Genomic DNA, 17,552 nt, shown 5'->3' with positions numbered 1-17,552 from the left:
AACGTCATAAGAAAACTGCAACCCCGCTGCTGCGTAACTCCCGCAACAGCGCGATTAGCAATTCCTCCCCACACTCATGCCCCAAGGCCAACCAAAGGTGAATAGCTTATTCCCTTATTCCCCGGGCAATGTGTGAGTACCATTATAAAGAACACCAAAAATTTAAGTGCAGTCAACATTTACTATCAGACCTACCTAGGATTCCACGTATACATTGCATGTAACACATAAATGCCCTATACAAAAATAAATATATATAAAACTATAGTTAAACAAAAAATCTAAAGTTTTTATTTTGTCCTGTGCGCGCACTTTCCCGTTTGCTCGCGGCTTATACGGCAGTCCTCATGATAATACGTAAACGTACTTGAACTGTGTCCGTGCACTTCATCCAAATGATGACTATGTGGGACCGAGTGACAAGTTCATTATCTTCTTTAAGTTCATTCATCCACTACAAAAATTATTGCCGGTCCTGAAGAAAGTCAAATTATGTCGCGAAACACAGTCTATTTTAGCATTTAGTATTTCACAGCCCCGACCTTCGCCTATTCTGGCCATAACAAGTATGAGCGTCGACTCCTTACTTTGAGCATGTTGAGTGGGGCCCCAGCTGGTGGTCAACGCGCCTCCGCGCCACTGCCACACCGCGGGCCAGACGGTCGCTCCGAACCATCCTCCTGCTGTCGAGTCCGGCTTGCAAGTCCCGTACCGCACACTCGCGCGCCACCGCTGAGCGCGTCACTCGGCTACGTCACCATCGAGCTTCTTCGGCCGTCCTCGGGTACACTCGTAACAACCACACCCACACATCACTAGGCGGCCGTTGAGCAAACGGTTTCACGTTCTTAGAGTCCTCCTAATGCAATTAAATAAAAAAAAACTAAAAAACATAACTGTGAATAAAGAAATAACAATAACCAAATAATTAAATTATTAATTACCAAAACAGTTACCGGAAACGGTAACAAAACATTGATGAAAAAATTGTATACTTTTTAATTTTCAAATATTATTTACAGTTTTTTTGCAAATTTAGTTTAAATAATTTGTTTAAATATAATCACAAACAATTAGTTAAAAAAAGCCCGCCTTAACCTGTTTGATATTACAGAAGATTTTCTCGCACGGTGGTCGGACCGGTTCTTGCACGCTCGGCTCAGGCGGAACGTGACAATTTTTCGTTCGTGCAGCCGGCGTTCATCGATTTATAAGAAGTTATTACGTCAAAACTGGGTTGACAAGGAATAACGGGTTGGAGGGGGGGAACCAATTGCATGGTCTGCATGCCGTGCTCGAAGGATCGCTCCTTCTGGCATAAGGACGCCCCGTCGGAGGAACTCTCTGACGTAAGGGAGGATGCCTCCAGTGTCTCCCAGTTGTTCCTTGTCCTCGCCCTGCACCGAGAGAAAGGTTTGTTTGCCTCAACAAAATATTTGTTCGTATACGGCCGAAATAAACATAATTTTGTTTAGTTAAAAAAAAAATATTTCGTAGTAGGAAAGATGTTGTTGACCCAACAAAAATGATTTTGTCAACTCAAATGTATATTTGGTTTTAGGTGTAACAAATAATCTTTTTTTATGTACTTGCCGAGTTTGGTCAATCTAACAAAATATTTTGTTCCACCAAAGTAAATATTTATTTCGCCATATACAAACAACGGTAGCCTACAACTCACGTAGTTTCGGTTCCCTAACACGTTCGTGCAACTTCGGATTTCTCTCAAAAATTTAAATTTAAAAAAAAATCTAAGGGTTAAGTTAGGTTAGGTCAGTCACAACATGCTTGAAACTTCTGATTTAGCGGCTTAAGTGGCGTTAAGGGGCCCGCCTCGTCAGGGGTGTATGTGTGTTAGTGAGGTGGGATGATAAGCGCGACGCTCGCTGGTGCTTCTAGCGCGGTATAGCCTCTAAGCGCGAGGCTCTGAACTGGCGCGCATTCTCCTCGTCGTCACAGGATAACTGTGAAATTTTAGCGGTGACCGTAACATTATATGGCGGAGAAATAAATATAAAGGTGTTATGCAAGCCCCTTAAGTGCTTTCAAGAATCTGTACTGATTGTTTTATGCCTAAAAATTACTCTGAAAACACGCGTTTTAGGCATTCTAACGCTTCTAAAAATACAGTTTTAAAACTTAATCCGAAATTAAAAGTACTTTTCGGCCCTCAGCGAACTCTTAAATGCTATTCGTAAATAGGCCCCACTCGGATATCTTGAGTAGTTTTGAAATCGCGTTGTTTTTCCTGGAGCTCTGCACACCGTATGTGTGCCCAGGTAGGCGGGCCCCTTAATACTGTACCAAAACGCAAAACTTCGGAAATCTTCGGAAAATTCTTGCAGGGAACCGAAACTACGTGAGTTTTGGGCTTCCCTACAAACAAACCTTCTTCTCTGCGTGGAGCGCCCAGGAACCCCCGGGGCTGACGACGGGCGGTGTTGGTCCCGCAGTGTTCGACGCGTCCACCAAGGTGCCGGAGGGCGTGGTGGCGGGAGCCACATACCAGATGGGCCACTTCGACGAGTGCGTGCGCGCGTCGTGGGGCGAGGTGCGCGGCCAGTACTGCCTGCTGGAGCTGTCCTACCGCCCGCTGCGCCCCCACGGGGGGCAAGCCGCCGACCCCTACCTCAAGGACCTGCCGCCGCAGCTGCACGTCTGGGAGAAGCTCAAGGTCAGTCCCCGCCCCGCCCCGCCCCGCCCGCTGAGGAACACATGGCCAGAGACCGGGAAAAATTCGCGGATTCATTCCGTGATAGGCTGAAATTCAAACATGTGAACAATTCTGCTGGTTCTGCTATTGGCTCGCAGTTTAAACTGGAGCTCTCTGTTCCAATGAGAGACGATCGACCGAAGAAGCGTCGAATCACAAGCTACCCAGTGGAGACGACTCACAATTTAGTAACCAATGAACACGCGTGTTTACTTGAGAAGTGCAGAGGATAATGGAGGCTATCCTAGAGGTCATTGAATCCGCGAATTTTTCCGGTCCCTAGTTATTTGTAAACCGTTCCCTGAATAGCCTTCCTGTATCAACTCCTCACGTTAATAAGCATGATAAGTACAATTATTGAAATATTCAACTATATTTCCTGTGGTTTGAAAAAATATATATATTTCTTGAATGGAACATCAATTAAAATATAAAATTCTGCGTTGCAAAATGTTACAATGTATTTCTTGTAATATTTACAAAACTATTTCTTGGCAAACGGTTTCCGAAAGAATTTTCTTGTAAAAGCACAAATATTTTTTTTTTGTTTGTAGGACCGTGTAATTTTATTTTTGCGAAAATTATTTTAGACCAGCCGTGATGTTCAAACACTGTATCATCGTCCGTGTTTCGTGATTGGTTTGAGTTCCTTCCAGTTGCATGTCTACTGTCGGAACACCAATCACAGCCATCCAGTGCGGGAGCAAGTGTTTCCTGATTGGCCTGGCCAATAAGGGTAATGGCTTCTCTCGCAGACGGCCGCTAATTACAAGGAAGAAACCACTGGTGCGGGTATAACTTGTTGCAGTCTAATGAGCGTTCAGAAATTGTTTTTCGCGAAAAATGCCTGCCCCTAGTTATAGTGTAATAACTGTTTGGAACATTTGTGGCGTATGTCGCTTCTCTATGCCTCCCCTTAAAGAGTATTTAAAACCATCCTCAATAAATTCGACGCCTTCCCCGTCTACAATTTACAGCGCAACAAAACCACGGGACTAAGTGCGACTCATAACACCTTGAAGTAATCAGAGTTTACTACCTGCGGCTTAATGCCGAGGTCTGCTAACACATAAACCAAACGATTTGAAAGGCGTGTGTTCGTCATGTGCTGCGGTTTGGCAACATGCAGTTGCTTAAGATTTTTTTTTTATTTCCACAGTAATGTTTCCTGCTTTTACCTTTTGAGCAACTAGGTGCAACTAGGTGAGCAACTTGATAAAAGAGCGAACGAATAAAGTTACACTAAGAAACCATTTTTTTAATACACGGCTTTACATCAGACAGTGCAGATAGTATCTGCCAACTTTGATTGTCTATACTGGAAAAACGTTTTTTTTTTTTTTGTACTTTAACAAACAAAATCCTTGGAAAATCAGTAGCCGACGATATAACTTGTTTCAAATTTAAAATCATACTTTTTAAATTTTATATTGTTATTCTTGCTGATGTCTGTGGCCATCTTAGATTTGATTCGAATGCTAAAAATTGTTTTTAAAATACTTATAAAAATTCATCTTTTCAGTGGGTTTGTTTCGAAACCGAGCAAAGCTACTTCACGAGTTGAGGCTGAGCGGCGGATACCTTTGCCACTGGGCTAAACGACGGTTAATATAAGAGGATCAAAATAATAAATACGCATATATCTTTCAAAGCATGCTATACGCATCTGGGAAGCTGTGGTACTAGTTTCGTTCGAAAATCAGCACGAGATGCTAATGCTGAAAGCTGTTGAGACTGCCGGTTAACTAGGTGTTTTTATACAAGAGTTTGTTTTGTGGCGTTACAAGCATGGCTCTTGTAATTATACAAGAAAATTATATCACAAGACACATTTTTTTTTGTATTTTTACAAGGGTTTGTTTAAGTACAAACAAATTCCTTATAAATTTTTTTGAAGTACGTGATTTTCAAGCGTTCGGTCCTGTTTCCACATTTGTAGTTGAGTGGAGAGCGTACACTGTGAAATATCTTCTTGTACTTTCCAAGGATAGTCCTTGGAAACTCAGTTTCCGACGATATCACTTGTCACATTGTAAGGCATAAGTGATATCACTGGCAACTGGGTTCCGAAGGATTTTCCTTGAAAAATGGTACAAAAAATATTTGCACAGTGCTTGCCGGAATCTTATGCCAACAGTTGGTAAGGGGAAAATCACGACAATTTTGACATGTGTTATTAGAGTTGCGATCACAATCCCTGCGTTAGTTGGTGATTCTTTATTTAAGATTCTGAGTTGGTTACATAATCTACTCTTTTTTTGTTTTAGAGCCTTTTCCAAGGATTTCTTGGTGTATGAAAACGTATATTTCATGTTTGGTGTGAAATTTTCTCCCAGTTCTTTACTCGCGTTGTATGCTAACAGTTGAAATTCGGTAACAGCACAGCAGTTAAAATTTTAAACGTTCTTTCAATTATTCTTGCAATAGGAAAGATTGATTTCAAACATTATTTAGGACATACTGCCATTGCAGGTATATACTGTGTGTCACACAGAAAATCTGGACGGACAAACAACGATGATTACACAAACACATATAAAACAAGTCAATATCAGCTGATTTCAAATGCCTAAATGCAAAGAGAGCACAGAGAATTCCTTGGAATGAATCATTCAGAGTGCAGACGAACACAGTGCGTTGACCACGACGAGATAATTGCGACAGGAACTCTAAATACAGAGAAACAACAGTCTTGGGCAAAACGACGACAAACAGATGGCACTAAACATTTATTTCTGGCAATAAAACGACGTCAGCAGAGACGAAAACAGATTCCTAAGACAACACAGTTGTGACGTTTCGGAAACTAAAATTTGTTCCCATCATCAGGCACAAACATTGCCACAGACATAGCCGTTACATGGACTTGAAATTTCTACGTTTCCTCGTATGAGTATAGTTGTATATTGTATGTTTAACTGTACGAGTACATGAAGTTTCATTATGAGGAAAGAATTAATCTCGTTGAGTGTGAGCAAGCGTTAGTTAATGGAAGTTAACTCTCTTACATGACCGTATTCATGGCGTGTGATTAGCATACGAAGGTTCCCGTTGGAACCTACTAACAGCTCCGCGTCGGTAATGACGTTACTTGTGTGATTACAGCTCTTATGAAATTCCCACAGAACTGAGTACCATAACCTGGTTTCCCCAGTTACCCCGACAATGTTCAAGGCCGTTCACTCGGCCGCCGTGTGGATAAACGGAGGAGGGGGAAATGCGTGGAATGTCAGGCGAGTACGATGAACGTGTTCGCGTTACGTAACCCAGGAAAGGCTCAGCCGACGTAAGTCCTTTCTACTCCGCGTATGGTGCACAGTTTTCCTGGTGTCATAACAAAACACTCCACGTAACAGTTAAAAATGATAAAATGATGTTTCTAGCTGTGGAAACAAGCTTTTGGTTCCTCCCGTAACTTTCTATGCACGTGGGTCTAAATAAATCAACAATATTTATTTTTGTTTTGTGTATGAGCAGGCAACAGTGATCTCTGTTTGCTTGTCTCGGGCATCCACTACATCTAACATACATTTCCTGTGAGGTACTTGCAACATCGTTTTTTAAGATGCCATTTAATTATACTAACTGCATGAACGCGTGATTTAGACATTGAGGCAGGACCCACCCGTGAAACACACCACTCAATGCAAGCTTCAACTCTAGTTACCAAGTTCATGCACACAATTCCAAAGTAAACAAGGTGTGCCCAGATGGGGCCTAACCTGCAAGTTAAAAATCAAATAAAATAAAAAATACCTTAGGCGTTATTCTTTACAAGGTGGCAGAAGACAACATCTATAAGTAGGTTAAATATGTTAGTTTTATTATACTCTTAAAAAAACATTTATGACAGTAAATAGATAATAAAACATAATAATTATCAAGTTTCTACTTTATAGGTTGTTTGAAAACCACACATATTTCACCGAAATACAGTGAAAATTATTATAAGCCAACTAGGAAAAAAACATTTAGGGCTGTAGATTCTCAACATAATTATATTTGCCAAAATTCATAAATAAATATAATTTAACTTAACACAGTTGATTATAGAGATAATGAAAATAAACTATTTATTGAAAGAAATATGGCTACCACAAAAGCATACAACAAACTCTTTAACACTTTAATTGTAACCAGAAAAACATCACAAGAAAAACAAACTAAGGCCAAACAATGATTCATCAAACAAAGTTACAAATACCATTTAAATATTAGGTTCAACAACAACATTTAGAATATTACTGCTGGCCATTACAAATGCTTAACTCTCCAAACACCCATACGGACTCTCTCAATCTCTCAATCTCTCTCTCTCTCTATCTCTATCTCTCTCTTGACGCGTATTATTTCCCCGTGCACACGAGTATATATACCCATTATTGACCCCCCCCCCAAAAAAAAAAAATATAGCCACTCAAATCTCCAGGATAATATCGAGTATTAGAGAATGTCACCAAAAATTTTGGAATTATCTACACTACAATGCATTGCGGTGTGCCGCGCAGAGGACGGCAGGGTGAAGCGGTGCGGTCTGCCACGCAGAGAACGGCAGGGTGATGCGGTGTGGTGTGCCGCGCAGAGGACGGCAGGGTGATGCGGTGCGGTGTGCCGCGCAGAGGACGGCAGGGTGATGCGGTGCGGTGTGCCGGGCAGAGGACGGCAGGGTGATGCGGTGCGGTGTGCCGCGCAGAGGACGGCAGGGTGATGCGGTGCGGTGTGCCGCGCAGAGGACGGCAGGGTGATGCGGTGCGGTGTGCCGCGCAGAGGACGGCAGGGTGATGCGGTGCGGTGTGCCGCGCAGAGGACGGCAGGGTGATGCGGTGCGGTGTGCCGCGCAGAGGACGGCAGGGTGATGCGGTGCGGTGTGCCGGGCAGAGGACGGCAGGGTGATGCGGTGCGGTGTGCCGCGCAGAGGACGGCAGGGTGATGCGGTGCGGTGTGCCGGGCAGAGGACGGCAGGGTGATGCGGTGCGGTGTGCCGCGCAGAGGACGGCAGGGTGATGCGGTGCGGTGTGCCGCGCAGAGGACGGCAGGGTGATGCGGTGCGGTGTGCCGGGCAGAGGACGGCAGGGTGATGCGGTGCCGTGTGCCGCGCAGAGGACGGCAGGGTGATGCGGTGCGGTGTGCCGGGCAGAGGACGGCAGGGTGATGCGGTGCGGTGTGCCGCGCAGAGGACGGCAGGGTGATGCGGTGCGGTGTGCCGGGCAGAGGACGGCAGGGTGATGCGGTGCGGTGTGCCGCGCAGAGGACGGCAGGGTGATGCGGTGCGGTGTGCCGGGCAGAGGACGGCAGGGTGATGCGGTGCCGTGTGCCGCGCAGAGGACGGCAGGGTGATGCGGTGCGGTGTGCCGGGCAGAGGACGGCAGGGTGATGCGGTGCGGTGTGCCGCGCAGAGGACGGCAGGGTGATGCGGTGCGGTGTGCCGGGCAGAGGACGGCAGGGTGATGCGGTGCGGTGTGCCGGGCAGAGGACGGCAGGGTGATGCGGTGCGGTGTGCCGGGCAGAGGACGGCAGGGTGATGCGGTGCCGTGTGCCGCGCAGAGGACGGCAGGGTGATGCGGTGCGGTGTGCCGCGCAGAGGACGGCAGGGTGATGCGGTGCGGTGTGCCGGGCAGAGGACGGCAGGGTGATGCGGTGCGGTGTGCCGCGCAGAGGACGGCAGGGTGATGCGGTGAGGTGTGCCGGGCAGAGGACGGCAGGGTGATGCGGTGCGGTGTGCCGGGCAGAGGACGGCAGGGTGATGCGGTGCGGTGTGCCGGGCAGAGGACGGCAGGGTGATGCGGTGCCGTGTGCCGCGCAGAGGACGGCAGGGTGATGCGGTGCGGTGTGCCGCGCAGAGGACGGCAGGGTGATGCGGTGCGGTGTGCCGGGCAGAGGACGGCAGGGTGATGCGGTGCGGTGTGCCGGGCAGAGGACGGCAGGGTGATGCGGTGCGGTGTGCCGCGCAGAGGACGGCAGGGTGATGCGGTGCGGTGTGCCGGGCAGAGGACGGCAGGGTGATGCGGTGCGGTGTGCCGCGCAGAGGACGGCAGGGTGATGCGGTGCGGTGTGCCGGGCAGAGGACGGCAGGGTGATGCGGTGCGGTGTGCCGGGCAGAGGACGGCAGGGTGATGCGGTGCGGTGTGCCGCGCAGAGGACGGCAGGGTGATGCGGTGCGGTGTGCCGGGCAGAGGACGGCAGGGTGATGCGGTGCGGTGTGCCGCGCAGAGGACGGCAGGGTGATGCGGTGCGGTGTGCCGCGCAGAGGACGGCAGGGTGATGCGGTGCGGTGTGCCGCGCAGAGGACGGCAGGGTGATGCGGTGCGGTGTGCCGGGCAGAGGACGGCAGGGTGATGCGGTGCCGTGTGCCGCGCAGAGGACGGCAGGGTGATGCGGTGCGGTGTGCCGGGCAGAGGACGGCAGGGTGATGCGGTGCGGTGTGCCGCGCAGAGGACGGCAGGGTGATTCGGTGCGGTGTGCCGGGCAGAGGACGGCAGGGTGATGCGGTGCGGTGTGCCGGGCAGAGGACGGCAGGGTGATGCGGTGCCGTGTGCCGCGCAGAGGACGGCAGGGTGATGCGGTGCGGTGTGCCGGGCAGAGGACGGCAGGGTGATGCGGTGCGGTGTGCCGCGCAGAGGACGGCAGGGTGATGCGGTGCGGTGTGCCGGGCAGAGGACGGCAGGGTGATGCGGTGCGGTGTGCCGGGCAGAGGACGGCAGGGTGATGCGGTGCGGTGTGCCGGGCAGAGGACGGCAGGGTGATGCGGTGCCGTGTGCCGCGCAGAGGACGGCAGGGTGATGCGGTGCGGTGTGCCGCGCAGAGGACGGCAGGGTGATGCGGTGCCGTGTGCCGCGCAGAGGACGGCAGGGTGATGCGGTGCCGTGTGCCGGGCAGAGGACGGCAGGGTGATGCGGTGCGGTGTGCCGCGCAGAGGACGGCAGGGTGATGCGGTGCGGTGTGCCGCGCAGAGGACGGCAGGGTGATGCGGTGCGGTGTGCCGGGCAGAGGACGGCAGGGTGATGCGGTGCGGTGTGCCGGGCAGAGGACGGCAGGGTGATGCGGTGCGGTGTGCCGCGCAGAGGACGGCAGGGTGATGCGGTGCCGTGTGCCGCGCAGAGGACGACAGGGTGATGCGGTGCGGTGTGCCGGGCAGAGGACGGCAGGGTGATGCGGTGCGGTGTGCCGGGCAGAGGACGGCAGGGTGATGCGGTGCGGTGTGCCGCGCAGAGGACGGCAGGGTGATGCGGTGCGGTGTGCCGGGCAGAGGACGGCAGGGTGATGCGGTGCGGTGTGCCGCGCAGAGGACGGCAGGGTGATGCGGTGCGGAGTGCCACGCAGAGGACGGCAGGGTGATGCGGTGCGGTGTGCCGGGCAGAGGACGGCAGGGTGATGCGGTGCGGTGTGCCGGGCAGAGGACGGCAGGGTGATGCGGTGCGGTGTGCCGGGCAGAGGACGGCAGGGTGATGCGGTGCGGTGTGCCGGGCAGAGGACGGCAGGGTGATGCGGTGCGGTGTGCCGCGCAGAGGACGGCAGGGTGATGCGGTGCGGTGTGCCGGGCAGAGGACGGCAGGGTGATGCGGTGCGGTGTGCCGGGCAGAGGACGGCAGGGTGATGCGGTGCGGTGTGCCGCGCAGAGGACGGCAGGGTGATGCGGTGCGGTGTGCCGGGCAGAGGACGGCAGGGTGATGCGGTGCGGTGTGCCGGGCAGAGGACGGCAGGGTGATGCGGTGCGGTGTGCCGGGCAGAGGACGGCAGGGTGATGCGGTGCGGTGTGCCGGGCAGAGGACGGCAGGGTGATGCGGGGCGGTGTGCCGCGCAGAGGACGGCAGGGTGATGCGGGGCGGTGTGCCGCGCAGAGGACGGCAGGGTGATGCGGGGCGGTGTGCCGCGCAGAGGACGGCAGGGTGATGCGGGGCGGTGTGCCGCGCAGAGGACGGCAGGGTGATGCGGGGCGGTGTGCCGCGCAGAGGACGGCAGGGTGATGCGGGGCGGTGTGCCGCGCAGAGGACGGCAGGGTGATGCGGGGCGGTGTGCCGCGCAGAGGACGGCAGGGTGATGCGGGGCGGTGTTACGCGCAGAGGACGCGGGACTACACGAAGGTGGCTCGCGACGAGCTGCACTGGGCTCTGTGCCTGCCGGCGTCGTGCGCTGCAGAGGATATCCAGGCCGCGCTGGACCGCGAGCTGCAGGTCGCCGGAGAGAGACTGGGACTGCAGCTGTCCGCCAGGGTGTCGCCGCGACTGTGCTCCGTGGCCGGCCGAGATCCGCCCTACTCGCCGGGGGAGATCACCTTCGTGTGAGTGCTTGTCACTGCCCCACCGCCACTCCCAGAGAACAAGGAGGTATGCCAGCTTATTTAATATAAAAATAATTCATTTTCCCTTTATTTACTTAACACTTAATTAACTAGGAAATTTAGCACTCACGAAAGAATGTGAGTGCATATAGTCACCTCAATTTACATGAGGTATATTGACGATTGTAAACATTTGTATATGTATAATAACTGAGAAATAAATATAGAAAATATAGCCTAAGTAACCTTACATTAGTTATATAAAGATGAAAGTTAAAAAGAGCAGTTTATTGAAATTCAATATAATGTATAAACAAAAAACGTATTTATCATAACCTTGTTACATGAATAAATGAAAATATAATTTTAAAAAAATTAGTAATTTTAAGTAAAGTACAGGTACAAAGTTATAAAAATTGATCAAACTTTCTTAAATACTAGAGCTATCTCTTCATCAGTTATATTATCTAACCAAATATAAACATTTTTTTTTCATTTGAAAATAGTTTTTAGTTTTTATTTTTCCAGGAAGAATAACAACTTTTTTTGGAAGCAAAAACGACATTTAGCGAGAATGACAAAACTGATTTGTTACACCTAACCAAATGTGAAGTTGAGTTTTCAAAATAATCTTGTTGTGTCGACAAAATCCTTCCGTTTACAGAACAGTCGTTGGGGAAAAACAAAACCTTTCTCCCAGTGTACGCAATAGTTATTGTAAGTGCGGAAGTGTATCAAGCAATGAAAGTGGTCCTTCCTTTTTTTCCAGGTGCGTCATTGGTACGCTACTGCTCCTGCTGGTTTCGAGTACTTGGTACGACCTGAAGAACTATCCTGCCGACGGTTCAAAGGATTCGCTGGATATAGGTGGGTTTCTATAATTTAAGTTAACTTTAAAAGTTTTTTGAAAAAGGCATAATTGCGCATTATTAAATTTCTTTTTTTTAATTTCGCGTCCATTAAAACAGCTGCAGTTACTTCGCCAAATTATTCGCAATCGTAAATGCATTTAAAAAAAAATTACATTTGAATTCTATAGACATGCCTTCGCAGCACAGTATATCGAAGTGTCAACCTTCAGTTCGAGATGTTCCGGGTCTTTTTCTAACTGTAAGCATATATTTGGTTTAGTGCAATACATGATAACAATCGTACAGAAATTCGAAGTGACACATGCATACAAAAAACCCTACGCGCGTATTCGAATGCAACGTTGCGTCGAAATTTGAAAACATTCGTTGAAGAACTTTTTGGAGATTTAAGATTTGGAACGAACCAACATTTATCAGTAGCAGGGTGTTTATGATTTTGTTTCAATTTTTTTTTTTGACGTGAGAACGGCTAATAAATCGATGAACGCCGGCTGCACGCACGAAAAGGTGTCCCATTACGCAAATTGTTCCGTTACGCTGAGTCCCGTTACGCACATTGTTCCGTTACGCTGTGTCCCGTTACGCTCATTGTACGCTTGCGCCGCATCTATCTCTCTTCCACTCGACTGTTTATAAAGTGAAGTGAAAAGTTAATGTGGTTTTCATTGCTTATTACAACAACAATTTCGGCAATAAAGGTTAATTATTCTTTCATTTTAAAAATCTGATTACTAGTATAATTTCAAGTATTTATTTCTTTTATTATTAAAATAAAAAAATAATTCAATTTTATTCATAAAAGTATGCAATCATTTCATCAATGTTTTGTTATGACGTCGTCACGTTAAACTATCGTCCGTAAACCGACTTTACAGACAACCAAATTTTTTTATAAAATATAAATAAGTTTTTTTTATTTGTCATCGTATATAATAAGTTGGCGGCGCAGGTTTGGCAAATGGTTTCCAGAGGAATCTTTTATTTTTTTTAAGTACAGAGAAATAGTATGTTGTGCATGCTCCAAGTGTTTGCAACCTCCTTGGCCGCTCTCCAGGCGCGGGGGAGGGGTCGCTGCTGAAGAACGCCCTGCTGAGCTTCTCGGCGAGGCGCAGCCTGAAGAGCGTGCTCAACACTCGCGTCAGCCACCCGGCCACCGACGCCAGCAACGGCCCGCGGTTCCTCTTCATGGTGCTCATCATCTTCGGCCACCGGATGACCATGTTCGTCGGCCACCCGCTCGACGACGCCTACATCCTCGACCGCGTGAGTGGCACGACGCCCCGTCTGGTTCCCGGTCGCGGAACACGGGGACGCACCACAGCGCAGAAATACCACGACGCCGAGATGCCAAATTGACCACAACGCCGACAGCTAGAAAACTGCTGTGTGCCACAACACAGAATTACCACAACGCCGAAATACACTAACGCCGAAAAATGTTATTGCAAGACTGCCACAAAGGTTATGTTAGGTTAGACTAGGTTAGGTTAGACAAGGTTAAGTTAGACTAGGTTAGGCTAGGTTAGGTTAGACTAGGTTAGGTTAGGCTAGGTTAAGTTAGGCTAGGTTAGGTTAGGCTAGGCTAGGATAAGCCAGGTTAAGTTAGGTTAGGTTATATTAGGCTAGGTTATGTTAGGTTAGGTAAGGTTAGGTTTGATTGTGGTATTTCGGCTTTAAGGTACATTTAAGAAACACACTCAAATTCATTCAGTTGTCATTTCGGCGTTGTGTTACACAGCAGTTTTCTAGCTGTCGGCGTTGTGGTCAATTTTGACATTCGGCGTTATGGTATTTCGGCGTTGTGGTAACGACCCGCGGAACACCATGCGCCCGCGACGCAATAACAAAGTCTTCCAGGGCTCGCGGCGATGTGCGAACACCTTACATCGGCAACGAGGCAAATAAAATGTTATACAAAAAAGGGGGGGTTGTCTGTAAAGTAGGTTTACGGACGATAATTTTACATGATAACTAGAGATCGGAAAAATTCGCGGATTAATTTCGTGATAGGCTGAAATTCAAACATGTGTATAATTATGCTGGTTCTGCTATTGGCTCGCGGTTTAACTGGAGCTCTCTGGGCCAATGAGAGACTATCGACCAAAGAAGCGTCCAGTCACAAGCTACCCAGTGGAGACGACTCACAATTTAGTAACCAATGAACACGCGTGTTTACATGACAAGTGCAGAGGAAAATGGAGGCTATCCTAGAGGTCATTGAATCCGCGAATTTTTCCGGTCCCTAGTGATAACGTCATAAGAAAACATTGATGAAAAATTGCATACGTTTTTAATTTTCAAATATTATTTTACAGTTTTTGCACATTTAATCTAAATAATTTGTTTAAATATAATCACGAACAATTACTTAAAAAGTCCGCCATAACCTGTTTGATATTATAGAAGATTTTCTCGCACGGTGGTGGGCCAGTTCTTGCTCGCTCGGCTCAGGCGGAACGTGACAATCTTTTCGTGCGTGCAACCGGCGCGGCGTTCATCGATTTATAAGACGTTATCACGTCAAAAAAACTATTGAATTACTGCCCATTTTGTTAAAACTCGTTAAACAATTGATATTTTAAAGTTTCCCCAGACGTTAGAAGTCATACTTCTGTGGCATTACTAATAAAATATTAACCTGAAACTTTTTAATACACATATATTATAACACTAAGTATATGTAGGTATATATTCGTTTTGGTTGTATGACTGAAATCAATCTCTGAATAATTACTACACACAAAACTTAACCTTTTTTTGAGCACATTCAAACATTATTATTTTATAGTATATTATGTTATTAAACATTTTTTAATATATTTTGACGAGATTTGAACCACGTTAAACAGGCGCGCACTTTATCGCTGTTCTATCCACCCCAATTACATATGACTAGAAGAATATGTATTATAATCATTGTAATACCAGTTTTCTTATGTATTTGTAAACTTGACATTACTTTTTACTGTGACTATTTTAGTTTACCAAATATATCATAAAGTGAAATTTGGCCCACCTACACGCTTGGTATATGTACCCTAAAGTTTTATAAAGTGACTATGTACGGGTTTATGTTGCTACACGTGTGTCCGCCATCTTCTTGTCACATTTCTGGTTCATCGACTTTGGTTCCATTCTCACGAAATCACTCCTACCATATGCCGTATATCGAGAGCTAAGATGTTTGCACATCAACACGAACTCATTTAATTAATTTCCATGAAAAAAGGTACTACAATTCAACCCAGTCATATAATAATCTGAACGTAATACATAACATTAATATTTGTTGCGGGAACAGTTGCAAGGCCCATCCGACACAGCCTATTGTCGTCTCCATATTGCCGTTGTTGTAACATATCTATGTTCAGAACATTTGGTTCCCTCAAACGAACATTATCAGAGTACGTGGAAAGTGTTGCGGATTTACTTTTTTCCATATCAGACTTAGTTAAAAGTTTCTGTGAATATTGGGTGATAAACTCGATTTTTTTAAAATTAATATTTTATGGTCGACCAGTTACAGACTAGCGCCTTTCAGATACGTGCGAAAATGGAATTCTGAACATGTGCGGTATGTGGAATGAAACCGGCGAACGTACACAAAGAGAGAGCACAATTCGTTATTTTAATACTACTTCTGCCTTAGTAAAATTAAAAGTTATTTCAACGTGATCTTAATCATTTCTCAGACATGGTCGGTGATCCATTTTAGGAAACACTAACTGTGATGTCAACAATCTAGGCAAAGAATGCTGAATCCTATGTTTTCAGTGCGATTTACTGTTGTCAGAAACAGACTAGGAAACTGATTCAGGGAGGGATAGGAATTATTCAGTTTATTTTAAATTAGTCTGCAGATCGTTTATAAAGTGCCTTTTTTTTCGCAAGCCATGTACGTAAGTTCCCGATGCCACATTAAACGTTCATCACTGTCGTAACCCTATATCTTCCGTTTGAAGAGCCAATCAATTATATACGCCATTCGCATGCATGCTCAAGAATACAGGTTATAGGAGTTAACACGGTGTGTAAATAAAATAAATGACATTAATACTTTAAGACCTACCAACGTAGCACAGTAAATTAAAGTACCAACTTCAGTAGAGGTCCTTGGTTAGGGTCCTGAATAAGGCATAGACGCGTAAGGCTTTTGTAACGCCTAACTAAGCTTCAGTTTAGTACAATAAATGATGATAATAATACAGAAATTCAAATAAACGGGACTAAAAACAGACAAAACACGCCAAAATAAAATACCCACCCAAATAACTCTGTATTCAACCCACTCTGATAAAAAAAAATTCACCTTCAATTTACGAAAAACGCTGGTTACAAATTATCCAGGGATCTTCCTAAATTTACAGCTTTCTTCGTAGAGATACAGTCACTGAGATCACTTCCTTTGAACGTGAACCCGAAAGAATATTTTTGGTATATTAAAAAACCTTTTCAAAAACTTAATAACACTCTTATTTCGTCCACGTGTTATTTATTTAATTTTTTTTAAACGAAACGTACAACTTGGAAATCAAAATACGGCGTAGTTTTCTAAGAAGATTCAGTTATTTGATATTACACGGAACTCTTCGGTTATTTGAGTTCAATTCTTATTTGTAGACACCCGAAAAAATCGCGGATTCAATTCGCGATATCCTAAAATTGAAATAGTTATACACCAATGCTGCTTCTGCCGTTGGCTCACAACTCATCTTCAGGACTCTGGGCCAATAAGAAACACGTAACCAAATCTGTAACGAATCACAGGCTACTACGTTGGGACGTCTCACACGACAGCAGCCAATGAGTGGGTGACATTTTCCCGAGTATACATAGAGCTGTGGAGTTCATCCTAGCGGTCATTGAACCCGCGAATTTTTCCGGTCCCTACTTATTTGGAAAGTACGTTCAATTTTACTGTCATTTCTATCAGGGCTAATGGTTAAATAGTACGGGAACGTTCGTCCTTTCGATACTTTCAGAGCGTGTACCGAGCGAATCACGAGTGTTCCGTCGCCGTCTGGTTGCAGATATTCCTGACAGTGAGCAACGGCTTCATATTGAACGGCACTCTGCTGGTGGACTCGTACCTGGTCATCAGCGGCTTGCTGCTGTCTTACCACCTGCTGATAGAGCTGGACGGCCACAAGGGTACCAACCTGGCTCTGGCGCTGCTCATTCGCTACGTCAGGTGAGGGTGCTGCTTGCTGGGTCGTTACCACAACGCCGAAATACCATAACGCCGAATGCCAAAATTGACTACAACGCCGACAGCTAGAAAACTGCTGTGTACCACAACGCCGAAATAACAACTGAATGAATTTGAGTGTGTTTCTTAAATGTACCTTAACGCCGAAATACCACAATCAAACCTAACCTTACATAACCTAACCTAGCGTAATATAACCTAACTTAACTTAACCTAGCCTATCCTAGCCTAGCCTAACCTAGTTTAACCTAACCTAGTCTAACCTAACCTAGCCTATCCTAACCTAGCCTATCCTAACCTAATCTAGTCTAACCTAACCTAGTCCAACATAACCTAGCCTAACCTAGCCTAGTCTAACATAACCTAGTCTAACCTAACCTAACCTTTGTGGCAGTCCTGCAATGACATTTTTCGGCGTTAGTGTATTTCGGCATTGTGGTATTTCGGCGTTGTGGTGCGTCCCCTTGCTTGCTCCCCCCG

At 46.9% G+C, this 17,552-nt stretch overlaps 1 protein-coding gene across 1 annotated transcript in view; it reads left to right on the top strand.

Annotated features, from left to right (window-relative positions):
* Positions 1-17,552, top strand: part of LOC134542973 (nose resistant to fluoxetine protein 6-like) — a 57,251-nt gene that overhangs the window by 18,723 nt on the left and 20,976 nt on the right. Inside the window, exons 2-6 of the mRNA XM_063387610.1 lie at positions 2,454-2,674; positions 10,774-10,991; positions 11,761-11,858; positions 12,918-13,126; positions 16,894-17,054. Of these exons, the coding sequence (XP_063243680.1) occupies positions 2,454-2,674; positions 10,774-10,991; positions 11,761-11,858; positions 12,918-13,126; positions 16,894-17,054 (907 nt within the window). The remainder of the gene's footprint in view (positions 1-2,453; positions 2,675-10,773; positions 10,992-11,760; positions 11,859-12,917; positions 13,127-16,893; positions 17,055-17,552) is intronic.

This window comes from Bacillus rossius (assembly GCF_032445375.1).
Source record: "Bacillus rossius redtenbacheri isolate Brsri chromosome 9 unlocalized genomic scaffold, Brsri_v3 Brsri_v3_scf9_2, whole genome shotgun sequence".
NCBI classification, from domain to species: domain Eukaryota; kingdom Metazoa; phylum Arthropoda; class Insecta; order Phasmatodea; family Bacillidae; genus Bacillus; species Bacillus rossius.
This window is presented reverse-complemented; position numbering and strand designations above follow the sequence as displayed.